Raw genomic sequence first — 26,604 nt, 5'->3', positions numbered from 1 at the left:
GAGGGAATGGATCCTCAGAAGCTTAGCCGAGATTGGGTGGTGGGAGGCGGGGATAGTGCTGGGCAGACTTATACGGTCTGTGCCAGAGCCGGTGGTTGGGAGGCAGGGATAGTGCCCTGAAAATGACACATATACACAAAAAGTAGCACATATGAATTTATCTTGTTGGGCAGACTAGATGGACCGTGCAGGTCTTTTTCTGCCGTCATCCACTATGTTACTATGTTCTACTGAGCTATCAAGAGGGAGCACAGAGCTGTGGAGAGGCTTGGTCCTGGGAGTTGGCTTAGCCTCTGGGAGAAAGAAAAAAAAGAAGATCTTTCACCTACCTTTTCATTATGAAAGAAGGCAGAGGGGTTTATTGGAGTCCTATGACCACTGTTGGATGGAATCTTCACCCAGGGCTCAAGCGTTATCTGAATGGAAGTCATCCCTATGTTGGGGACATGAAATTCCCAGGTGTAAAAAGAAAGGTGTTGGGGAGATTGCTTTTTCAAAAATCCTGATATGAGAGAGAATATTCTGGTGCAGTGTTTCTGGGTTCCAGTGGAGGATGTTCTGACGGAGCAGCTTTCAGATTCTGAATTGGCAGAGGAGAAGATGCAAGTCTAATAAAGGGGGAAAGGCAGCAGTAGTTCCCTCATTTTTAATATTATTATTACGTTGTGTATGTCAACGATGCAGAATGAAACTAATCTGCTTCTGTCACTGGAAATTGGGCTCACAAGATTGTGCTGAAATTATGCTCCCTAGGCATCCAAGGCCTTCAATGAATCCTTTTACATCTGGCCTTACATATTTGGACTGTTTTTCTCATCTGACATACCCTTGTTTACCCAGTGGCGTACCAAGGGGGGGGGGGGCGGTGGAGGCGGTCTGCCTCGGGTGCATGCCGCTGGGGGGTGCCGCGGCACGCGCCTGCTCCTCCGAGTTCGCTAAACTTCGTTCGTTCGCTGCAGCTCCCTCTGCCCCGGAACAGGTTACTTCCTGTTCCGGGGCAGAGGGAGCTGCAGCGAACAAACGAAGTTTAGCAAACTCGGAGGAGCAGGCGCGTGCCGCGGCACCCCCCCCAGCGGCGTGCACCCGGGGGGTGTCATTTCGCCGGAGGGGGGGGAGGTGTTATCTAGCAGGGGGGCGCGCTGCACCCGGGGGGGGGGGGGGAGGGCGCATCGGCGCTCCGCCCCGGGTGCCATCCAGGCCAGGAACGCCACTGTGTTTACCACAGATTTCTAAAGGGCTTTACTAAGGAGACTTCACCTCCTTTATCAGTAACTGGGAGCCAGAAGCATTGTTTTTCTCTGTACATGCACATGCTCTGACTGGTCACCCTGGCCAGGTTCTGCCCCGTTTGGGCCAGGCAGAGCAAGAGTATAAGTGCAACTATGACTATTACTTTAGGGGCTTTTTTTTTTTTTTACTCTGTTATTCCATCTCTGTGCACTGTAGAGATTTGTCCCCTCCCTGTGCAAGGGAGGCAACAGACTAGTATGAAGATCAATGCAAAAATGATAGGGACAGGCTTATGAACCTCGACATGTATACGCTGGAAGAGAGGAGGGAGAGAGGAGACATGATAGAGATGCTTAAATATCTCCAGGGCATTTATGTACAGGAAGAGAGCCGTTTCCAAATGAAGGAGAGCTCTGGAATGAGGGGGCATATGACAAAGTTAAGAGGGAATAGGCTTAGGAGTAACCTAAGGAAGTATTATTTCACAGAAAGGGTGGTGGAGGCATGGAATGGCCTCCCGGTGGAGGTGGTGGAGTCGAGGACTGTTCCAGAATTTAAAAAGGCATGGGATAAGCATGTGGGATCGCTTAGGAACAGGTAGAATTAGGGGTTACAGAGGATGGGCAGACTGGATAGGTCATATGGCCTTTATATGCCGTCATGTTTCTACCTGTAAATAGAAGCTATGTAGCTGTTTGCTCTGCTGGCATCATATTGAAGGTATCTATCACATCTATTTCCTGGGTGATTGTGTGCGAATCTGTAGTTTTGTGCACATTTGTCATTCGAAAATATAAAACCCAGCAAGGTATCAGCAGGAGTCACAGCTGTTCTAGATCAATAGATAACAGCTTATTTGAATTTTTAACTAGCTCATAAAGACTGTGTCGTGGGTTCTTGGCCTCACAGGTTGCCCATTCCTTGCTCAGAGGGTCCCTTGTCTTTTAAAGTCCCTGGTGCAGGGCCGCCGAGAGGGGGGGACAGGGGGGACAAAAGTCCCCAGGCCCGGGCCTCCGGAGGGGGCCCGGTGCCACCGCAGTCAGGCCCGCCCGCCGTCGCTCCCGAACTAACCTTAAACGCCTCCTTCCTTTCCTTTCACCAGCAAGCAGCAGCAGGGCAGGCCACTCCTTCCTTCCGTGACCTGCCCTCGCCTGCCGTAATGTCTGCGAGGGCGGGGCACGGAAGGAAGGAGAGGTCTGCCCTGCTGTTGCTTGCTGCGAAGGTGGTGAAAGGAAAGGAAGGAGACGTTTAAGGTTAGTTCAGGGCCCGGCCCGGTAGCGGGTGGAGGGGGGGCCCGGCGACCTCGGGTGGGGGGGCTGGGTGGCGACGATGACTTCGGGTGGGGTGGGGCCTGGGGGCGGCCTTGTCCCGGGCCCGGCTCTGGTTCTCGGCGGCCCTGCCCTGGTGTAGATTAAAAGTCCCTGTGTGAGTGATGTTTTCTAGTGATCAGAACTTTGGTGCTGAGGTCTGTTTGGCCCAGCTCTGAGGACTATAGATGCTTGAAATTTGTGGGGCCTAAGTGGGGAGGAGGTGGAGGAGAGAAAGGCCCAATGTGTATAAGACAACTTCTTGCCTTCTATTGTGTCTTGTTCAGACTCATTCCTCACAGACCACTTCCACAAAATACCAATCATCCCATTGAAAGGCTAACAACAATGATTTTAGCATTAAAAACACTTAAACAGTTTGTTACTTCACAGACAGTACATTTAGGACTAAACTAGAAATCAAGACAAGACAGTTGTTACAGCCGTAGAATATTTAAAAAAAAAATGTATTAGATTGCCTTAGTTTAGTCTTTTCCCCCCACTCACTTTCCTCGTCTGCCACACACCCCGTGCAAATCTCTTAATTTATGGTCAATTATACCAATTAAGAGGACAAGAGAAATTTGTCACCATGGAGTATTTTTATGAGGAAGTGATTCACCCACAACAAAGTATTTACAGTTCAGTGAGAAGCAAGTATAAAATAAAAACAAAGTATACAAAATAATCTTAAGGATCTTTATATTAGTTTTGGTATCTACTTCCTTAGAAACTTATGTGTATGCTGGTGATAAATTGTATGTGTGTACTTGGTGCAGAGAGATGTTGCTCTCAGATAACAAATCTGATCTATCTCAGACCTGCCAAGTCTCCAGCTTTCAGTGGCAGACTCCTGCTTTTGCGGCTCATCTCCCACACTCCCGCCGAGAAACTGGGATCGCCCATTGAGTGGCCTTCCCATCCAGCAGCAGCAGAAAACGCCTTCATAAAGCACTATCTCCTGCTGCCACTGATCACACAACAGTGAGAGATGTTTTATGAAGGCATTTCCTGCTGCCACTGGATGAGGAGATCACTCCTACAGTGGAGGAGTAGCCTAGTGGTTAGTGCAGTGGACTTTGGTTCTGGGGAACTGAGTTTGATTTCCACTGCAGTTCCTTTGACTCTGGGCAAGTCATTTAACCCTCCATTGCCCCTGGTACAAAATAAGTACCTGAATATATGTAAACCGCTTTGAATGTAGTTGCAAAAATCTCAGAAAGGTGGTATATCAAGTTCCATTTCCCTTTCCCTATTTGAGATTCTACATGGAATGTTGCTGTTGCTACTATTTCAGATTCTGGAACGTTGCTACTATTGGAGATTCTAGATGGAATGTTGCTACTATTGAGATTCTGTTGCTACTATTTGAGATTCTACATGGAATGTTGCTAGTGGAGGAGTAGCCTAGTGGTTAGTGCAGTGGACTTTGATCCTGGGGAACTGAGTTTGATTCCCACTGCAGCTCCTTGTGACTCTGGGCAAGTCACTTAACCCTCCATTGCCCCTGGTACAAAATAAGTACCTGAATATATGTAAACCGCTTTGAATGTAGTTGCAACAACCTCAGAAAGGCGGTATATCAAGTCCCAGTTCCCTTTCGCCGCTGGGTACAAATCAGCTTTGCTGGGGTGGAGCAATGGGTTGGGATGGGTGGAGAAATGAGTAGAGTTATGGGTGGAGCTGGGCAGAGCAATGGGTGGGGCAGGGTGGGCTGGGGCGGGCCCTAGATCTCCCACTGAGTGCGTTGGCCCCCTTGGCAGCTCTGCTATATGGAGAACAGAGCAACAAACTTGGACTAGCTAAGGCAGACAGGAGGTATACAGGGTAGACCTATAGGGACAGCACAGACCTCCAGTCTGGCAGTTTCTCTCCTCCAGGGCAGCACAGAAATCATTTGAAAAGAACTCATCTCTTTGGTGAGACAGGAAGTGATCCTGTAGCCAGGATGTTATTTCCAGCGGATGCACACAGATGATGTGTCTCTAGGGGCATCTGTGGGTAAGAAGGGTTAGGATGGTCGTTTTGATAGGAGATGAGACCATTAGGCTTGTAGATAGCTGGGTGCTGGTGGGTGTGAGGATCGCTTCATCACTTGCCTGCTGAACTCATGAGTCACCTAGACAAGATTTTAGGCAATGCTGGGAGAAGCAGGCTGCCTCTGTACATATTTAGTATCAAAAGTATGGGAGGGAGGCTCTGGCAACCAAATTTTGGTACAATATAAGTACCTGTATATAATAATATAGAAACTGCTCTAACCACAGAAAGGTATATCAATTCCCATCTCCTTTACCTTACCAGGGCTACAGTTTAAGACAGTGGTTCCCAAACCTGGTCCTGGAGGCACCCCAGGCAGCCAGGGTTTCAGGATACCCATAATGAATGTTCATGACAGAGATTTGCATGCACTGCCTCCACTATATGCAAATCTCTCTCATGAATATTCATTGTGGGTATCCTGAAAACCTGGCTGGCTGGGGTGCCTCCAGGACCAGGTTTGGGAACCACTAGTTTAAGAAATGCGTCTAGAATACTCAAGTACTATTTCTAAAGAAGGTATGGGAGAATTTTTAATGAAATCGCAATGTAGACAGGGAAAGTAGGGTTAATGGATGTATACAAAAGACAGACATGGTGATATACATAAGGCAGGATTACAGAGGCATTCATAATTATGATCATAAAAAGCCATTTTATCAGGGGCAACACTTGGTATAGGACACCAAGCCCCTGCTCTCCCATCTCACTCCTACCTCCTAGCTTAGTACATAGGATCCTATTTTATATTTTACCAGAGCTCTCAACCCTGATCCTATTACAGTATTACCCTCTCTTCTCTCTCTCAAACATGTCCAAATTCTGGAATTAGATTGTGGTGAGTGCTAGATGTGTCATATACGTAAGATCTTTAACACTGTTCTACACAAGGGGCTCATACACAGACCGAGAAGCCCAGGATTAGGTCCCTAAAGTGTTAAATGAGATATGAACAGGTTGAGTGATAAAGAGGGGCATTTTCAAAAGAAACGTCTAAGTTGGAATTTGGACGTCTTTGTAAAACGTCCAAATTTAGAGGTGGGGAGAAGGTCATTTTCGAAAAAAGATGGATGTCCATCTTTGTGTTTGAAAATACCATGGACATTCTTGGATTTGGTTGTCCTTGGATTTGGACATCTTTGATTTTCAGCCATTTTCGAAACCAAAAATGTCCAAGCATAAAATGTCCAAATTCAAACCTTTTGGACGTGGGAGGAGCCAGCATTTTTAGTACACTGGTCCCCCTGACATGCCAGGATACCAATCGGGCACCCTAGGGGGGCACTGCAGTGGACTTCATAAAATGCTCCCAGGTACACAGCTCCCTTATCTTGTGTGTTGAGCCCCCCCAAACTTCCCAAAACCCACTATCCCCAACTGTACACCACTACCATAGCCCTTACGGGTGAAGGGGAGCACCTATATGTGGGTACAGAGGGTTTCTGGTGGGTTTTGGATGGCTCGCTGTTTCCTCCACAAATGTAACAGGCAGGGGGGGTATGGGCCTGGGTCCACCTACTACTACTACTACTATTTAGCATTTCTATAGCGCTACAAGGCATACGCAGCGCTGCACAAACATAGAAGAAAGACAGTCCCTGCTCAAAGAGCACTGCACCTACTACTAAACTACTCCAGGGACCTGCATGCGCTGTTATAGACCTGAGTATGACATCTGAGGCTGCCATAGAGGCCGGCAAGTAATATTTTTAATCATGTTTTTTGAGGGTGGGAGGGGGTTAGTGACCACTGGAGGAGTAACAGGAGGTCATTCCCGATTCTCTCTAGTGGTCATTTGGTCATTTTGGGCACCTTTTTGTACCTTATTCATAATAAAAAAGTCTGGGTGAAAACGTCCAAGTTTTAGTCCTGGATACCTTTGCTTTGTTCCATTATGGCTCAAAGATGTCCAAGTCCTGCCTCGACCACGCCTCCGATACACCCTCTTGAGATTTGGATGTCCTTGCGACGGACTTCCGAGAAAAACGTCCAAAATCGGGTTTCGATTATACCGATTTGGACGTCTCTGTGAGATGGACGTCCAAGTGCCGATTTATGTCACCTTTTGGGCATCCATCTCTTTAGAAAATGAGCCTGAGGGTCATTGATTTGATATACTGCCTTTCTGTGGGTATAGCAATAGAAATAGAATAAAATAAAACATAGAAAAGAAAATAAGATGATACCTTTTTTATTGGACTAACTTAATACATTTTTAGATTCGCTTTCGAATGTAGCCCTTCTTCGGCAGATCAGAAATAAGCAAATTTTGAAAAGTAACAGCATATATAAGTGAAACATCAAAGTATTTCAGTGACAGTCTGAAGGGATGAGGGACGGGTGGGCTAGGTGAGAAACAGAGAGGGCTGAGAGGATGAGGGACAGGAAGATATGCATGGGGATCAAAGGGTGACAAAGCAGTGAAATTTCATGGTTTATAATGGGCTAGAAAACCCAGATCTTTGTTCAGTCCTGTCTGTTGGGTGGCAAAATATTTCAGCATTTTGAATTCAAAGGTCTTGCGTTCCTGTATTGTTTTAAAGTTTCCTTTGAGTATTCTCACCATAAAATCATTGGTACAGTGTTCTGGTTTTGTAAAGTGATAACATCCTGGTTGGCACTGGCATTTTTCATATGTCGTCTATGTACATTAAATCTCTTCAGCGTCTGGCTTGTTTCTCCAATGTAGTACCCTTCGTCACATTTTTTACATTGGATGACATGGAGGGGCATAATTGAACTGGGCGCTCAAGTTTTCCTGAGGATGTCCTCGCAGGACGTCCCCGCGAAGGGGCGGGGAAACCCGTATTATCGAAACAAGATGGGCGTCCATCTTTCGTTTCGATAATATGGTTGGGGACACCCAAATCTCAACATTTAGGTCGACCTTAGAGATGGTCGTCCTTAGAGATGGCTGGCCCCGATTTTCAGCGATAATCGAAATGGAAGACGCCCATCTCAGAAACAACCAAATCCAAGCCATTTGGTCGTGGGAGGAGCCAGCATTTGTAGTGCACTGGTCCCCCTCACATGCCTGGACACCAACCAGGCACCCTAGGGGGCACTGGAGTGGACTTCAGAAAAAGCTCCCAGGTGCATAGCTCCCTTGTGTGCTGAGCCCCCCAAAACCCCACAACTGTACACCACTACCACAGCGCTTAGGATGAAGGGGGGCACCTATATGTGGGTACAGTGGGTTTGTGGTGTGTTTTGGAGGGCTCACATTTACCACCACAAGTATAACAGGTAGGGGGAGGGATGGGCCTGGGTCTGCCTGCCTGAAGTGCACTGCAGTACCCACTAAAACTGCTCCAGGGACCTGCATACTGCTGTCATGGAGCTAGGTATGAAATTTGAGGCTGGCATAGAGGCTGGAAAAATATTTAAAATTTTATTTTTAGGGTGGGAGGGGGTTAGTAACCACTGGGGGAGTAAGGGGAGGTCATCCCTGATTCCCTCCAGTGGTCATCTGGTCATTTAGGGCACATTTTGTGGCTGGTCATAAAAAAAAGGACCAAGTAAAGTCGTCTAAGTGTTCGTCAGGGACACACTCTTCTTTTTTCCATTATAGGCTGAGGACGCCCATGTGTTAAGCACGCCCCAGTCCCGCCTTCGCTATGTTTCCGAAATGCTCCCGTGAACTTTGGTTGTCCCCGCGACTGAAAGCAGTTGAGGACACCCAAAATCGGCTTTTGATTATGCCGATTTAGGCGACCCTGGGAGAAGGATGCCCATCTCCCGATTTGTGTCGAAAGATGGGCGCCCTTCTCTTTTGAAAATAAGACTGATATTCTACATCGGAAGATGAGCATGTGAAGGATTCCTTTATGTTGAATATTTTCCTTTGTGAATGATTGTGGGGTCTTGTGAAATGTTTTGGCATAATTTGCAGCTGGATATATTGCAAGGATGTGTGCCATTCACTTCTTTATGGGTTTCTGTTGAGAGCTTGCATCTCACTAGCTTGTGTTTTAAATTGGGTGGCTGTTGGAAGGCCAGCACTGGTGGAGATGGGAATATCTCTTTCAGTAATTCATCCTCCTGGAGTAGTGGCTGCAGATCTCTTATGATTTTCCTCAATTTTTCCAGCTCTGGGTTGTATGTCATTACAAGAGGGGTTCTGTCCGTGGCTTTCTTTTCCTTGTACTGTAGTAGATTTTCCCTGGGTGTTTTGAGGGAGGAGGCAATATTCTTGGAGATTATTTTGGGGCTGTAGCCTTTCTGTTTGAAGGATGCAGTCAGGATTTTGAGGTGTCTGTCTCTGTCCCCTGGGTCAGAGCAGATATGGTGGTATCTTGTGGCTTGGCTGTGATTAATGGATTTTTTTTGTACGTGAAGGGTGGAAGCTGGAGTTGTGGAGGTAGCTGCATTTTTCTGTGGGTTCCCTATATATGGATGTTTGTATGTAGCCATTGCTGACTGAAACTGTAGTGTCCAAAAAACTGACTTTTCCTGGGGAGTAGTCAATTTTGAATCTGATTGTAGGATGGTATGTACTGAAAGAACTGTAAAATTGTTTTAGAGTTTCTTCCCCTTCAGTCCAAATCATAAAAAAGTCATCGATATACCGGTACTATTTTAGGGGTGTGATCTGATATGTATTCAGAAATGTCTCTTCCAGTTCAGCCATAAAATGTTAGCATATTGGGGTGCTGCCCTGGTGCCCATCGCAGTGCCCATAATTTGTAGGTAGAGATCATTGTTAAAGCGGAAATAGTTGTGAGTTAGAATAAATTGGATTAATTTTGTAATAGTTTCTGGTGAGTATTGAAAGTGAACAATCATCTTTACTTTCCGACACTGTGGGTATAGCCAAAGCAGTTAGCCAACAAACTGCGCATCGAGGAAAGGAGGGCATGTAGCAGTGTACATGAAGGATCAGTACTGGGTTTAGTTTGTCTGATCTATATATCTATTTATGTATGCATTAATGACTATGGATGTGTTGCTAGGGACAGTTGATCATTTCCAGCGGTGGTGGGGGGGGGGGGGGGGGGGGAGAAGCACTCCAAGAATTAAAATAAGAAAGCATGAGTGGTCAAGAGTTTGGCAGATAAGATTTAATGCACAACACCGTGATGTAATGCCTAGCAGTAGTATGGTATTTATGTGCAATCAAGGGACCAATCTCAGGCTCATTAAATCAAAAGGGAGCGGTAAGTTACAAAGGGCACGTGGGAACCAGAACATTAAGGTGTATGGGGAGATGTATATCAAAGGAGACAATGGCCCTTTACAGATAATTGGCAAGAACTCAGCTCGAGTACAGTTCTTGAAAATAAAATGTTCATAAGAACATAAAAATAGCCATATTGGGTCAGACCAATGGCCCATCTAGTCCAGTATCCTGTTTCCAGCAGTGGCCAAACCAGGTCACAGGTTTGTGGCAGAAACATTCCATGCTACCAATCCCAGGGCTAGCAGTGGCTTCCCATTGTCTGTCTCAATAGCAGACTATGGAATTCTCCTCCAGTAACTTCTCCAAACCTTTTTTAAACCCAGATTTGCTATCCACTGTTACTACATCCTCCAGCTAAGAGTTACAGAGCTTAAATATTTGTTGAGTGGAAACATATTTCCTCCTGTTTGAGTGTCCTCTAGTCTTTGTACTTTTTGAAAGAGTAATAAACAAAAAGTCGACTGACTCCTACTCGTTCTACACCATTCAGGATTTTGTAGACCTCACTCATATCTCCCCTCAGCAGTCTCATTTCCCAAGTTAAAGTACCCTACCCTCTTTAGCCTTTCCTCATTTGAGAGGTGTTCCATCCCCTTTATCATTTTGGTTGCTCTTCTTTAAAGCTTTTCTAATTCTGCAATATCTTTGATATATGGTGACCAGATATCAATACAATACTCAAGGTGAGGTCGCAACATGGAGCAATACGGAGGCATTATAGTATTCGCGATCTTATTTACCATCCTTTTCCTAATAATTCCTAGAATCCTGTTTGATTTTTTTGGACACTGCCATACACTGGGAAGAAGATTTCAGCGTGTTATCTACAATGACACCTAGATCTTTTTCTTGGGTGCTGACCCCCAAGGTGTACCCTAGCATCAGGTAACTATGGTTCGGATTATTCTTCACGATGTGCATTTCATTTGTCCACATTCAATTCCATCTGCCATTTGGATGCCCAGTCTTCCAATTCCCTAAGGTCTTCCTGCAATTTTTCACAGTCTGCATGTTGTGAGGATTCCAGGATAATAGGTGAGGAAGTTGCCAGGGAAAGGAGCAGGAAGGGAAGATTTCTCCCTGAAAACTACAAGTCCCAGGTTCCTCGGGGTAGATGGCTCACCCCTTCTCAGAGATACAAGCATCTTATTTCCTCTGAGATGGAGGAAGACTACAGTTCCCAAGAGCCTCTGCGTAAAACTCCAGATCCTATTAGGGAGGAGAGTAAGAACTACAGGTTCCAGACTCCGGGTGAGGAGGGTGTGGACTGGTTCAGAGAGGCTAATCAGGATGATTTGGAACAGCTGGGGAATATACAAGGAGAAGAGCTGATGGACTGGCAGCCAAAGGCAGGAGTTGAGGATTTGTCCCAAGGGGTAGAAGCAGCTGGGATTGAACCCATGGATATCTCTGCACTGGCCCAGGTACAGGGAAAAAGGCTAAAATGGTTTATAACAGCCCTATTTTCTAGCCTGGGTGGGAAGTGGAGGAGTGCTTGATAGCAGAAACTATGGACGTCTGATCAGGGGAGTACAGGTGAAGCTCACTACAGAAGCGGTGCCTGAAGCTGGTATTTGTGCTCTGTGGCTCAAACCTGACCCAAGTGGGTGGAATCCAGGTGTTAGAGGCTGGTAGAGGGAGGGGGTCCCTTCAACCTCTGTGTGTGTGAGAGGTGAAGGAAAAGGGGTTGAGCTTGAAACAGTGAACTGCAATATTAAAAGAACTTAATCTCACTTTCAGAAGGAGTATCCTGGAAATATGGGACTAGTCTCGCACTCCGGTCAGCAGGTAGGTCCCTGGTATACCCAACAAGTAGATGTTGAAGGCATTCAGGTGGATGCCCTTCTAGACTCGGGGGCTGATCAAACCATGTTGTCCCGGGGATTGGGGAAATGGATGAGAGAAAAGTGGGGTGCAGAGGTAAAGTCCTATAAGGGAGAAGTGTGTATCCAGTGTATACATGGAGCTATGACCCGTTATGCTCTGCATCGGGTTAGGATAAAAGGGCCTACGGGGAGTAATCTCTTATCTGTGGCTGTCCTTCCCCGTTATATCCCATTTCGTTTTGATTAATCTTTTATTTTGTATTGATTTTGTATTTATTTTCAATTTTTTATTTTCCATCCATTATGATTATTTTTCTAACATTTTCTCTTTTTTTGTTTATTTATTGTTGTTACTTTTTATTTTATTTTCACTAATAAATTTCCAGCTCCCATACACGTATTCAAAATGATACCCACTCTTATGTTTCATCACCATTGGTTTAATATGTACTTAATGTTTTTCACCAGCATGTTCTATAATTAATTTTACCTCAAATATTGAAATAAAAGATGTATCTTTTAGAGAAGGTCTACAGGTACATATGATATGCATGGGTTTAGAAAGAAAAAGAAACGTGTACAGGAATATATGAATGCACTTATGTATATATATGTATATATAGAACTGTTTGTGTACCATACATAGAATACATATTTTTAACACATCATGCAGATATAATCTCTATTTTTTTATTCAATCATTAATGTTTTATTCATTTATTCATAAGGCACAGTACACATATCATTCTTCAGCTTCAACGTACCATTCTATGGTTGACACAAGGATGTTTTAAGAACACACATATAAATGTGGTATGGTTATGTATAGCAATTGATGTATACACATTGTTTATCTGTTTTTTTAACTGATATATTTTTATATATATTTTTTGAATATTTTTTTATTATCGTTTCATTTGATTAATGTTTAGTTTGTTCTATTATTCATTATAAATTTCTTTAGTTTATTAATATTTGAGTTTTTGAATATATGTTTTTGTTTTATCTGTGATAACTGTACAGTCAACGTTTTTTTTTACTAATGTATACATGTATATATGTGTTTTGTAGACTCCTGATGCAGGCCTAACGGCCGAAACACAATGGTTATGTCGAGTCTTTTTTCATCAATAAACAAGTGTTTTTAACATCTATCTATCCAGGCTTTGGTTGTCCTTGGTCAAACATCCCACTTTCTCCTATACCTGTATTCTCCCGTGGGGCGTTCGAGTTCTCCGCTCATTTGCGGATTGTGGTCAAATAGAGGTACATGTGTTTCAGGTACAATGGGGATCGAGGAGAGGAAAGGTTATAAAGTGTCCATTATGAGCTTTGGTTTTGCTGTGTTGCAGAGTTTAGGTGTTTATGTTGGGTCGGTGGGGTATGCCTTTTTGAATAGGTTGGTTTTTAGTGATTTCCTGAAGTTTAGGTGGTCGTAGGTTGTTTTCACAGCTTTTGGCAATGCATTCCATAGTTGTGTGCTTATAAAGGAGAAGCTGGATGCATAGGTGTTACGTCCCTCACCTGTTCGACGCTCCTCCCGGCTAAGTCATTCCTCAGCTCCGTCCAAAAGGGACAAGGTTCAGTCTTAGGAGGGTCTGTTTCAGTTTCCTAAGTCTGGCAGCCGTCATCCGGCTTGGAGCAAGGGCAGCAGCCATCTTGGCTAGCTCAGGAGGGGGGCAGCCATCTTGTATAAACGAGAACAGGAAGGAACTCCTTATTTGGTCTTGAGAGGATCTCCTATGGGGGCAGCCATGTTGGATTCACCTGAGTTTGGTTTGCTCAGATTGCTTCACTATTTAAAGCACTGCCTCCAGGCCTTCATTGCTTCGACCTCAATTGTTCTGAGGAGTTGCTGTGGGAGTGCTGCTCACTGACTATTCTTCTGTTCCTGTTTACCTGTGCACCGGACCTTGGCTAGTTTTCTTGGATTACGCTTGTTTGCTGCCTGCCTTGACCCTGGTCTGATTTTGCCTGTCAGAGTACTGGTTCTGAACTGTGTCTGTTTCCTGCCATCCTGGTCAGCGGCTGTGCAACCCCGCCAGTTCCAGAAGTCCTGGTGGCCGCCTGCAGCTGGGAGCTCAACTCCCGGTGAACGGTGGTCGCTTTCCAGGTGAAGCTAGGGGTTTTCTGGCTGCCTGAGTGCGGTAGCACTCCATCTCTGCCGTGCTCTGTCGGGGCACAAGGGCTCACTACTACCAGGTCATAACAATAGGTTGCTTTGTATTTGAGTCCTTTGCAGTTTGGGTAGTGGAGGTTTAGGAGACTATGATAAAATGAGAAGAACCATTAAAAAAAAAAACTTAGGGGGCAACTGAGAGGGTAAAAACTGTACAACAGGCATAGACACTGTTCAAAAATACCATCCTGGAGGCCCAGGCCAAACATATTCCACGAATTAGAAAAGAAAGACAGAAGTCCAAAAGACAGCCGGTGTGGTTGAAAAGTGAGGTTAAGGAAGCTATTAGGGCTAAAAGAAATGTCTTCAGAAAATGGAAGAAGGAACCATCTGAAAATAACAAGCAGCAGCATAAGGAGTGGCAAAGGAAATGCAAGTCACAGATAAAGAAGGCCAAGAGGGATTACGAAAAAAAGATAGCATTAGAGGCAAAAAAACATAGTAAAATTTTTTTGGGGTATATTAAAATCAGGAAACCGGCAAAAGAATCGGTTGGGTCGCTGGATGACCAAAGGGTAAAAGGGGCAATCAAGGAAGACAAAGACGTAGCGAAGAGATTGAATGAATTCTTTGCTTCGGTCTTCACTGAGGAAGATTTGGGTGGGATACCTTGTCGGAAATGGTATTTCAAGCGGACGAGTTGGAGAAACTTACTGACTTCACGGTAAACCTGGAGGTACGTAATGGGGCAGTTCGGCAAACTGAAGAGTAGCAAATCTCCTGGACCGGATGGTATTCATCCTAGAGTACTGATAGAACTGAAAAATGAGCTTGCGGAGCTACTGTTAGTGATATGCAATTTATCCTTAAAATCGAGCATGATACCGGAAGATTGGGGGGTGGCCAATGTAACGCCGATTTTTTTTAAAAGGTCCCAGGGGAGATCTGGGAAATTATAGACCAGTGAGTCTGACATCAGTGCCGGGGAAAATGGTAGAGACTATTATTAGCCAAACAGAGAGGGCAACCGGCATACTTAGAAAGTATACAAACAAAAAGGAGCAACACTGGGCCTTCAAGACTGAGACAACAGGAGTATTTTATTGATAAATGACCCGACACGAGCCGTGTTTCAGCATTAAAGAACGCCTGCCTCAGGGGTCTAACAATAAAATATATAAAAACATATAAATCATCATTAAAAAAATAAACCAATTTTAAAACATATGTTTGATCAACTTTGTAATATTGTTAAAAACATTCATAAAATGGATTATAAAATATATTGAAAAATATAATAGGGAAACATCACTGAAAATTACATATATGTTTCAGAATCTAAATCAATCCACATTGTTTTTGCACCACACTGGTAAACATCAGCGTTTCATTCATTGAAGCCAACTAGCAAGGTAATCAAATTTGCTGATGACACAAAGTTAACTTGCAACAGTATTGTGAAAAATTACAGAAGGACCTTACGAGACTGGGAGACTGGGCGGCTAAATGGCAGATGACGTTTAATGTGAGCAAGTGCAAGTTGATGCATGTGGGAAAGAGGAACCCGAATTATAGCTATGTCATGCAAGGTTCCACGTTAGGAGTTACGGACCAAGAAAGGGATCTGGGTGTCGTCATTGATAATACACTGAAACCTTCTGCTCAGTGTGCTGCTGCGGCTAGGAAAGCGAATAGAATGTTGGGTATTATTAAGAAAGGTATGGAAAACAGGTGTGAGGATGTTATAATGCCGTTGTATCGTTCCATGGTGCGACCGCACCTTGAGTATTGTGTTCAATTCTGGTCGCTGCATCTTAAGAAAGAAATAGCCCATAAACTGCTACTAAATGGACTTGGGAAAAATCCACAATTCCAGGAATAACCTGTATAAAATGCTTGTACGTTTGGGAAGCTTGCCAGGTGCCCTTGGCCTGGATTGGCCACTGTCGTGGACAGGATGCTGGGCTCGATGGACCCTTGGTCTTTTCCCAGTGTGGCATTACTTATGTATTTATGTACTTATGATCTGGTTATGTTTCTGGTTGGTAGGTGTATGAGGTTTATCATGTATCCTGGGACTTGGCTGTAGATAATTTTGTGGACCAGGGTACAGATTTTGAAGGTAATACGTTCTTTGATTGGGAGCCAGTGCAGTTTTTCTCGGAGGGGTTTGGCACTTTCGAATCGTGATTTACCAAATATCAGCCTGGCTGCTGTGTTCTGAGCGGTCTGGAGTTTTTTCTTGTGAGTTGTTCTTTGCATCCCGCATAGATTCCGTTGCAGTAGTCTGCTTGGCTTAGTACCATTGATTGTTATTAGGTTGCGAAATATTTCCCTCGGGAAGAAAGGTTTTACGCGTTTAAGTTTCCACGTTGAATGGAACATTTTCTTGGTTGTGGAGTTCACTTGGCTCTGGAGTGTGAGGTTGCGGTCGATTGTAACGCCAAGTATTTTCAGACTGTCTGAGATAGGGAGGGTGTGGTCTGGGGTGATTAAGGTTGTGGGTTTGTACATAATGTGTTGAGATGAGAGGATGAGCCAGCCTATGAAACTTAGAGCCCTTTTCACTAAGCCACACAATAGGCGTGCTAGCGTTTTTAGCATGCGCTAAAAATTAGCACGCTCTAACGCTAGAGACACCCATATTATTCTTATGGGTGTCTCTGGCGTTAGTGCGCACGTGTTAGCGCACCTTAGTAAACAGGGCCCTCAATCTGAAAGTTAAATGTTGGACAGACACCGTAAATTCATTTGCTGCAGTTTGTTTAGGCCTTACTGTTGTGTATGGAGTACAACAAATGGCTTTGTGAGACGTTATTTGCACCAGTATTTTGTGAAGGGTTTTCTCACTAAGGGCCATACTAAGGTGCGTTAGCATTTTTAACGCGCCTACAATTAGTGTGCGCGCTAACCATGTAGGCGCCTATAGGGCTATTGATAGGGACAAAATACGAAAGTGCCAAACCTCTAAGAGAAAAGTTACACTGGCTTCCACTTAAAGAACGTATTGCGTTCAAGGTCTGCACTCTGGTTCATAAAATCATTCATGGAGACGCCCCGGCCTACATGCTAGACCTTATTGACTCGCCACCCTGAAATGCTAAAAGATCATAGTAACATAGTAGATGATGGCAGAAAAAGACCTGCATGGTCCATCCAGTCTGCCCAACAAGATAAACTCATATGTGTATACCTTACCTTGATTTGTACCTGCCTTTTTCAGGGCACAGACCATACAAGTATGCCCAGCAGTATTTCCCGCCTCCCAACCACCAGTCCCGCCTCCCATCACTGGCTCTGGCACAGACCGTATAAGTCTGCCCTCCACTATTCTCGCCTCCCAACCACCAACCTCTCTTCCCCCACCTGCTCCGCCACCCAATTTTGGCTAAGCTTCTGAGGATCCATTCCTACTGCACAGGATTCCTTTATGCATATCCCACGCACGTTTGAATTCCGTTACCGTTTTCATCTCCACCACCTCTCGCGGGAGGGCATTCCAAGCATCCACCACCCTCTCCGTGAATCTTCACTTCCCCAGCTGTAAAGGTCTAAAATGCAGACTAACACATGCGTCCAGCTTTTCCTACACAAGTACGCAGCTGTGGAATGCATTGCCACTTGACCTGAAAACAATTTATGACCTAATCAACTTTTGTAAATCACTGAAGACTTATTTCTTCAACAAGACATACCACAATGATCCATAATTAAAAACTGTATCACATCACCACTCACCAGATGTTCTGTATGTTTTCTCTCTATACCTGATTGTTTAATTCTATTATATCATTCATGTTCTTTATGTGGTGGAGGAGTGGCCTAGTGGTTAGGGTGGTGGACTTTGGTCCTGGGGAACTGAGGAACTGAGTTCGATTCCCACTTCAGGCACAGGGAGCTCCCTGTGACTCTGGGCAAGTCACTTAACCCTCTATTGCCCCATGTAAGCCGCATTGAGCCTGCCATGAGTGGGAAAGCGCAGGGTACAAATGTAACAAAAATAAAATAGATATTATTGGAGATTCTACATGGAATGTTGCTACTATTGAGATTCTGTTGCTACTATTGGAGATTCTACATGGAATGTTGCTACTATTGGAGATTCTACATGGAATGTTGCTATTCCACTAGCAACATTCCATGTAGAAGGCTGCACAGGCTTCTGTTTCTGTGAGTCTGACGTCCTGCACGTATGTGCAGGACGTCAGACTCACAGAAGCAGAAGCCTGCGCGGCCACATTGGTGATCTGCAAGGGCCGGTGGTGGACTTTGGTCCTGGGGAACTGAGGAACTGAGTTCAATTCCCACTTCAGGCACAGGCAGCTCCTTGTGACTCTGGGCAAGTCACTTAACCCTCCATTGCCCCATGTAAGCCGCATTGAGCCTGCCGTGAGTGGGGAAAGTGCGGGGTACAAATGTAACAAAAATAAAATAATACCTATTGTATCTTTTACTCTGGCATGGCAAATGCCACGATGGAGCATTGTAAGCCACATTGAGCCTGCAAATAGATGGGAAAATGTGGGATACAAATGCAACAAATAAATAAATATTGTAGGCACGTACATGGTTAACAGGCCTATAATGCGGCTTAGCAAACAGGGTCCTAAATTAGATTGGATTAAAATACCCATTCGATGGTGGTGGAAAATAGCATTACATCACATGGCACTGTCTTTTAAAATATTTTCTCTCTACACCGATTCTCTTCCGGCACTGAAATATTTTTTTGCACTAAAGAATTAAAAGATAGTAATCTAATAGACACGCACCAATACACTCTCTGTAATCTCTTCTCCTGCGCTCTCACCACTCTTTAACCCTACCCACAGACAAACTGTCAGACCTCCATGTTCCCTCGATACTGTTTTGTCCCCCTCTCAACTCACCACTGTTATATCCCACTGTTCTATCCCCTAATGACATCCTGAATTTACTCTGTCTTACATAACTCATCACAATGTAACCCATAATTGTACTTCAAATAATTGTACTTCCATCATTTATAACATATTGTAAGCCACAATGAGCCCGCAAATAGGTGGGAAAATGTGGGATACAAATGCAAATAAATAAATAAATAAATAAAATAAGATGATGCATACCTGAATTGCTAGGTTTGGAAACTCTTCCTTTGTGTGTTGGAAGTAACAGTAATTCCAAGGACTGTGGCGTAGCTACCCTCTCCTGCTTCTTTTCTAGAAGCGGATCTTCTCCCATTGGGGCCTTTTTCTTCTCGGCCAACAGACTCCCAGCAGCCCTTGCAGCGACCTCTTTGAGTAAAGCAGCGGAAGAGGTCATGGAAGCCAGAGAAATGAAAGAACTGGCTAGAGGCGGATGCTCCTGTCCAGAGGTCTGACTCCTCTCACTAACTTTCTTGGACAAAGCTGCTAGGGTGGAGCTGGCCGACTGCGAATTGAAAGGTGACAGGAACGTTTCGAATCTCAGGGTCTCCGCAGTCCTTGGATGCGATTTGTCCTGAAGAACAGCATTGGCTGCAGCTTTCAGTTTCAGAATAGCTGAATCCGGTGACAAGCTGCAGCCAGTGGTGGAGTTTTCTAGCCATTTGCCTTGGTTCCATATAAACCGGTTACTGGTGCTACTCTTGTACTGGTCACTTTGGTCCTGCTTTTCAGCAAGCTTTCTAGCCAGAACACTTAGCTGCTGAGCATGGTGAGATGATGGTGAAAAGGAAACATCGGAGTCCAGGTTGACCGGAGACCCTCCCCTGCCATTTGCAGGGATATCTGTGTCCAGTTTGAGGGAACCACCTTCGAGGAGACGTCTCAGGTTACTGCTCAATGACTTGGCGGTACTAGAAGAATCATCTTCATCCAGAGGGGATACAGCAGGTGAAAGGCGAATTTTACACTGAAGCGTGTCCTTTAGAGACTCACTTTCAGTTGTTCCCAGCTCTGTATTATTGCTGGGGGTTGTACTTCCCAAAGAGGTGTCTGGGGATGTGGATGTTTCTTGGGTTCTGTCTTCAAGAGATAACTGAAAGTTCTCCTGAACCTCTCCATAAGATGCTTCCGATGATGGTGTTCCAGAGGTATTTGCAAACCAGTTTTCCTCTTCACTAAGTTCACTTCCCACTTCCTCCTGTCTATTACCATCTGCAGGGGGAACAATAGTACAAAAAAAACCTTTAAGTAAAAAGTTAAATTTTATTGCTCAGACAAGTTCAAGGCAGACAATCTACTGCAGAAACAAAGCAAGAAAAGTGCATTTATAGTATTTTAAAATGCAACTAAATTATACACAAAAGAAAAATTTGCATAATCTACCAGACAACTTTTTTTCTATCTCCATAGTCTTTCACTGGTTTCTTCCTTTCATCCAGCACTGACATTTCATTTCATTTAATAGGATTTATAAGCTGTGATATCTCACAGTGTGGTATATGGCATAAAAAATACATAAATTAGGACACAAAACATAATCAAAATTAAAAAACAAAAATTCAAAGAATAAAAAAAAACATGTAACAGAATAAAATATCAGATTACTTTCTCACAGACCCAGAACTGGATTACACTCTTTATAGATCAAGTCCCCTGGGCTGACCCCAGTTCCCCAGTCTTGTCAGATATTACAATCTCTCCTTTGCAAGCAGTCACTGTCCACACTTAGCTGTCTCATTGAGATGATGGTGACAGAGATAGGGAAGAGGAGATTAGTGATATTACCCATTTGTGGTTGTTGTGAACTTATAGTTAGGTCTTATGCCTGCTTCTTTAAATGTAGTACATACTGCAAAAAACAATTAGTACATAAATGGTATATTAGCAAAAAAAAATCCCATGGAAAAGAAATAGACTTGTTATATGTTGGGAAAAAGTCAAGAAGTGAAGAGCAGCTTTAGATCCCTCGCAATTGACTTGTAATATATATATATATTATACACATTCGAAAGCCAGCTGTAGAAAGTTGATAGCTAATTGAGGGGTCCTTTTACAAAGGCGCACTGAAAAATGGCCTGCAGTAGTGTAGGTGCGGGTTTTGGGCACAAAAACAGAATCATTTTTCAGCGCACCTGTAAAAAAGGCCTTTTTGGGGTTTTTGCCGAAAATGGACCTGAAGCAAAATCAAAATTGCCGAGCGTCCATTTTGGGTCTGAGACCTTACCGCCAGCCATAGACCTAGCGGTAAAGAATTTGGGCGGTAATGACCTACGCGCATCAGATGCCAGACGCGCGCCAGAAAATAAGAAATATTTTTCAGACGCTGGTAGCGGACGCATGCCAAAAATGAAATTACCGCAAAGGCTACGCCGTAACTGGGCGGTAACTCCAATCTACCACGCATTGGGCGCGTAGGCGCCAACGCGGCTTAGTAAAAGGGGCCCTGAGACACTGAAACATTAAACAAAATAGGAGAACAGGAGATCCCTGCAGGACTTCACACTGGGGGTCCAAGAGAAGGAAAAATGATTTGCTTTCTTAACGTGAAGCAATCTATTTTTCAAAAAACCTCTAAACCAAGACCCACACCACCTATTCCATAAAAATCCAATAGTAGCAATAACGTATCATCATGATTCACTAATCAAAAGCTGCCGACATATTGAAATGCATGATAAAGAACCTTCAGCCTATGCTTATTTCCTGCCTAGCAACAGCCAATAATAAAGTCTCTACTACTGTTTTACTGCTAACATGACTTCTAAAACCAGATTGAGAACTTGGAAGTCTCAAGAAATTCCATTAGTTGCTTTGCAATAGAACGATAGATACATCAGTAAGTGACAAGCTAGGATTTTTTGGTATAGGGAGTGAAAACTATTTTACCCATCTCCAGGGGCGTAGCCAGACAACAGATTTTGGGTGGGCACCAAGGGTTCTCTCTCCCCCTCCCCCCCAAACAACACCAAAAATATAGCTCAGCTGGCAGGAAAATGCTTCTTTCCACCTTGGCAGTCTGCAGCAGGCATGCACTGAAAACTGAGCATGCACAGGTGCCGGTATCATGGAAAGTAGCATTTTCGTTACCATCGGGGGGAAGTCTTCAGCTGGCGGAGCTTGAGATCCCCACCAGCTACCGCTAAACATGTGTAACTGTTGGGTGGGCCTGAGCTCTAAGTGGGTGGGCCGCAGCCCACCTGTGGCTACGCCACTGCCTATCTCCTCTACAAAAGAACCTGGTGTCAAAGATGTTCTCAAGGCATGAATTTAAGTATTTTAACAAAACACATGAGGCATTTTAATAGGATGTTAGGGCAGCTATCTAGGGACACAATACAATGAAACTTGTTTTCTTAGAAGAGGACCTAATTCAACCAAAGTTGGAGTAGAAAAAAAGATGACCAATCTCTATCAGATATTATCCCACCCAAGGGGCTGTGGTTGAAGAATTCCAATGTAATCAATTTATGATACTTTAGAGAAGATCTGTTTTCTTTGTTTTTAGCTAGGTCATCGGAAGATGGCGTAGTATTTTCCTCCAATAAATGTGAAGTTGTTGTCAATTTATTAATTGAAAAACACGACGAAAAAGATGTTCTACACCATGTGGAAACTTAAAAGAGTAAAACCTTTCTTCCCGAGACACATCTTCCGTACCCTGGTACAATCAATGGTAATAAGCCATTTGGACTACTGCAACGCACTATATGCCGGGTGCAAAGAACAGACAATCAAAAAACTCCAAACTGCCCAGACTCATAGTTGGAAAAACCAAATATGAAAGCGCAAAACCCATAAGAGAGAAACTTCACTGGCTTCCACTTAAGGAGCACATTGCATTCAAGATCTGCACGAGCGTACATAAAATCATTCATGCAGACGCCCCAATCTATATGCTAAACCACGTGGACCTACCTCCCAGAAACGCCACAAGATCATCCCGCAAATTTCTCAACCTGCACTACCCCAGCTGCAAAGGACTTAAATACAAGCTGATGCACGCCACTACCTTCTCTTACATGAGCACGCAGATATGGAATGCATTACCTACAGACCTAAAAGCAATCAAAGAAACAACCATGTTTCGAAAATCTCTGAAAACATACTTCTTCAACAAGGCCTACAATGAAAACCTATAACCTCACTAAGTCCACTCAATTATGATCATACACCCTCTATAACTACCTTAACAACTCTCTTCCTTCTTCCCTTCCTTAACCGCTACACATAACTAACTGTATCTGATATCCAGCTATGACAATGTTATCAAATCTATGTAAGCCACATTGAGCCTGCAAATAGGTGGGGGAATGTGGAATACAAATGCAATAAATAAAAAATAAATACATTAAGAGAATTTGATATAATTCTCTTAATAAGGTTTTTCCTCTCCGAATAGAGATGTGAAATTTGTTTTGAGTGTTTGAGATGCCATTTGTATAGTTCTTCTCCAACTAGACTTGCTTCCTCAGACAGTGTTCTACACCATTTTCTTTCTAGTTTTAAAAGGAGTAGATCATCAGTAAACCATGCCAGTCATCTTCGCTGATGACCTCATCTTTTGTTCACTGGGCAATTACATCCAGAATCTTAGTGCTAATTTATTTATTTATTTAATTTATGTTACATTTGTACCCTGCGCTTTCCCACTCATGGCAGGCTCAATGCGGCTTACATGGGGCAATGGAGGGTTAAGTGACTTGCCCAGAATCACAAGGAGCTGCCTGTGCCTGAAGTGGGAATCAAACTCAGTTCCTCAGTTCCCCAGGACCAAAGTCCACCACCCTAACCACTAGGCCACTCCTCCACTGTTGCTACTATTTGAGATTCTACATGGAATGTTGCTATTCCACTAGCAACATTCCATGTAGAAGTCGGCCCTTGCAGATCACCAATGTGGCCGCGCAGGCTTCTGCTTCTGTGAGTCTGATGTCCTGCACGTACGTGCAGGACGTCAGACTCACAGAAACAGAAGCCTGCGCAGCCTTCTACATGGAATGTTGCTAGTGGAATAGCAACATTCCATGTAGAATCTCCAATATATAGCAACATTCCATGTAGAATCTCCAATAGTAGCAACACAATCTCAATAGTAGCAACATTCCATGTAGAATCTCCAATAGTATCTATTTTATTTTTGTTACATTTGTACCCTGCGCTTTCCCACTCATGGTAGGCTCAATGCAGCTTACATGGGGCAATGGAGGGTTAAGTGACTTGCCCAGAGTCAGAAGGAGCTGCCTGTGCCTGAAGTGGGAATCAAACTCAGTTCCTTAGTTCCCCAGGACCAAAGTCCACCACTCTAACCACTAGGCCACTCCTCCACTCCATCTCAATAAGGAGCAATCTTTGGGCAGATGTTGCAATGGGCAACATCACAGTCCTCACCAAGCATTTTTCCCCAGTCAAAGCATAATATGAAATTTGCTGCCATAAAATTTGGGCAAGGCAAATAATGTTCCGAGTTTAAAAATAAGATGTGGACAAGTTTCTAGAAGGCAAGTCTATTATTTAGTTAGTCTTAGCTTGCATTCTCCTCCTGCTTGGGCAAGACAGCAGCATGAAATGAACTTTCCTATTTGGGATTTGATAGAAACTTCCAGATGTGCTGAACTGGCCCTGTCAGGGACTGAACCCTGGGCCTGATGGATCATTAATTTGATCCAGCATGGCACGTCTTATATTTTGCTAGTGACAGACACCTTCAGACTGCAGTCTGAACGTTTGTTGAGGCTATTGGTATTATAGGACCTAGTCAGAAAACACACAAGACAAAAATCCATAAAAATTGTTTTAACTCGGTTATTTTTCTATGTGGTTATGTGCTTAGCTCTTTTCTGTATAATGCATTTTGTTAAATTACTGGTTGCATCCAATCCCACAAGTGTGATAACTCAGTCTACACACATATGGGCTGTGCCTTAATTACACAAATAAGATTTCTTTTTAAAAAGGCCCATGATAACCATATTTTGCAGATCAATGTCAAGAGAATCATTATTTAATGTTCCTTTTTTTTTTTTTTAAATCTATGCTTTTTTTTTTTTAATTAACAGCAATTAATGGTGAATCGGTCTCAGGCTGGGCCACATTAAAGTATCATTAGCCTCTAGCTCCCAGCCATTACTGGTGCTGTCTAATGACAGACTCCACTGCCTCTATACCTGTGCAATATCCATTCTCAGAAGCTTTGTTACACAGCTAGTGATTTCATAACTGTTATCGCATAGCTGAACCTTCTTACTGTTGGGGGTCACTGACCCTGTTAAAGCCTACAACCTATTACAATGTAGCTCAAGTGCCTACCTTATCTATTTGCCAGAGTATAAAAATCCAACCAAAATTACAAGTTAAAAATCTTATAGCCATCCTACTGTTTTGAAGAATGCACAACAGAGCCTCTAGGAACACCAAGAGTCACAAATGGGATTGGTGTTTAAAAACAGCCAAACTACAATTTCAACTACTTCTTCTTAGATGCTATATATCAATATATATAAATGGCGAGTGTCGTACTCACTCGCAAATGCGCAGTAGAGACCCTCTCTGCCCCGCCCCCGTGTCAATACGTGATGATGAGGGTGGAATAGAGAGGGTCTCTACTGTGCATTTGCGAGGGACACCGCCGTCGCTAACGCTCCCCCCACCCGGAGTCGCTGCTGCCACCGCCACCCACCTTCCACCCGGTCGGGCCCTCGCTTCGCTATTGAAACAGCGAGGCCACGCAGCACACAGCTCTGCTGAGCTGCCGTCGGCCTTCCTTCTTCTTCTCTGCCTGTGTCCCGCCCTCGATGACGTTACGTCACACGAGGGCGGGACACAGGCAGAGAAGAAGGAAGGCCACGGCAGCTCAGCAGTAGAGCTATGTGCTGCGTGCCTTCGCTGTTTCAATAGCGGAGCAAGGGCCCGACCGGGTGGAAGGTGGGTGGCGATGGCGACGGCTCCGGGGGGGGGACGAACTCGGAGGGGGAGCGGCAGCGGCGAACTCGGCGGTGGGGTGGGGGGGCCTTTCAACCCCCCCCCTCCTATACTAGCCCGTTTTTACGGGCTGAATGGCTAGTACACATATATCTGGCAAATATTCTGATAAGTTGAAAGAGTGGCCTAGTAGCAGAGTTACCAAGTTACCCAGTTCCAGGAGGAAGTCCTTTTGGCCAGGCCTGGTTTTAAACTTACATCCCACAGCAGTGTGGTATTTGTAGTCCCTGATTCTACCGATTGAAATCAATGCTGCAGGTCCCATAATGCAACAGGATGTGGTTGGTGGAAATCCAGGACTGGCTTAAAATCTCCCTTCTGGAACAGGGTAGCTCTGAAGCTCTATAGTACTTAGAAGTGGACATGACCTGTAGATTCCTTGGTTCTCAGCTGATACTCCTTGTCACTCAGGGCAAGTTACTTCATCTCCTGTTGTCTCAGATGCCTGCTTAAGATTGTGAGCTCTTTCAAGAAAGAAATCAGAATTAATCAGTGCTTTTTTGGGCGCAGTGACCACATATGACTCCACCCCTATTATAACCACACCCACATTTGCCACACCCCTTATACCAGCCATAGCACATATAAACAGACATCATTGAAAATATTACACTAGTATAGGAGAAAAAATAATGTGATTTTTTTTTTCATTATAAATAATTTCTGTAAGCTGTTACAGCTCCAGTATACCCAGTGCAAAATAAGATAGCAGATGTAAATTCTCAAATTGGACATTTTCCAGACACAAAAATGAAAATAAAATGATTTTTTCTACCTTTGTTGTCTGGTGACTTTGTTTTTCTGATCATGCTGGCTCAGTATCTGATTCTGCTGCTATCTGTCCTCTTAACTCCGTTTCCAGTGCTTCCTTTCCATTTAGTTCTTTACTTTCCGCCTTTCTTCTTCATTTCTTGCCCTACATCCGTATGTAAAAGCTGGGTCCTCCGCAGACTTGACTGTCCAGTGGATCCAGCTTCTGCCTATTTTCTATATCCATGTGCAGTTTTTCTCCTCTCTTCCT

The 26,604-nt window shown here is 44.1% G+C and overlaps 1 protein-coding gene across 1 annotated transcript in view; it reads right to left on the bottom strand.

Moving 5' to 3' along the window:
* The window catches only part of ZNF827 (zinc finger protein 827), a 230,581-nt gene that overhangs the window by 97,629 nt on the left and 106,348 nt on the right, over positions 1-26,604 (bottom strand). Inside the window, exon 2 of the mRNA XM_030191673.1 lies at positions 18,807-19,817. Within this exon, the coding sequence (XP_030047533.1) occupies positions 18,807-19,817 (1,011 nt within the window). The remainder of the gene's footprint in view (positions 1-18,806; positions 19,818-26,604) is intronic.

This window comes from Microcaecilia unicolor, chromosome 2 (genome assembly GCF_901765095.1).
Source record: "Microcaecilia unicolor chromosome 2, aMicUni1.1, whole genome shotgun sequence".
Taxonomy (NCBI): domain Eukaryota; kingdom Metazoa; phylum Chordata; class Amphibia; order Gymnophiona; family Siphonopidae; genus Microcaecilia; species Microcaecilia unicolor.
This window is presented reverse-complemented; position numbering and strand designations above follow the sequence as displayed.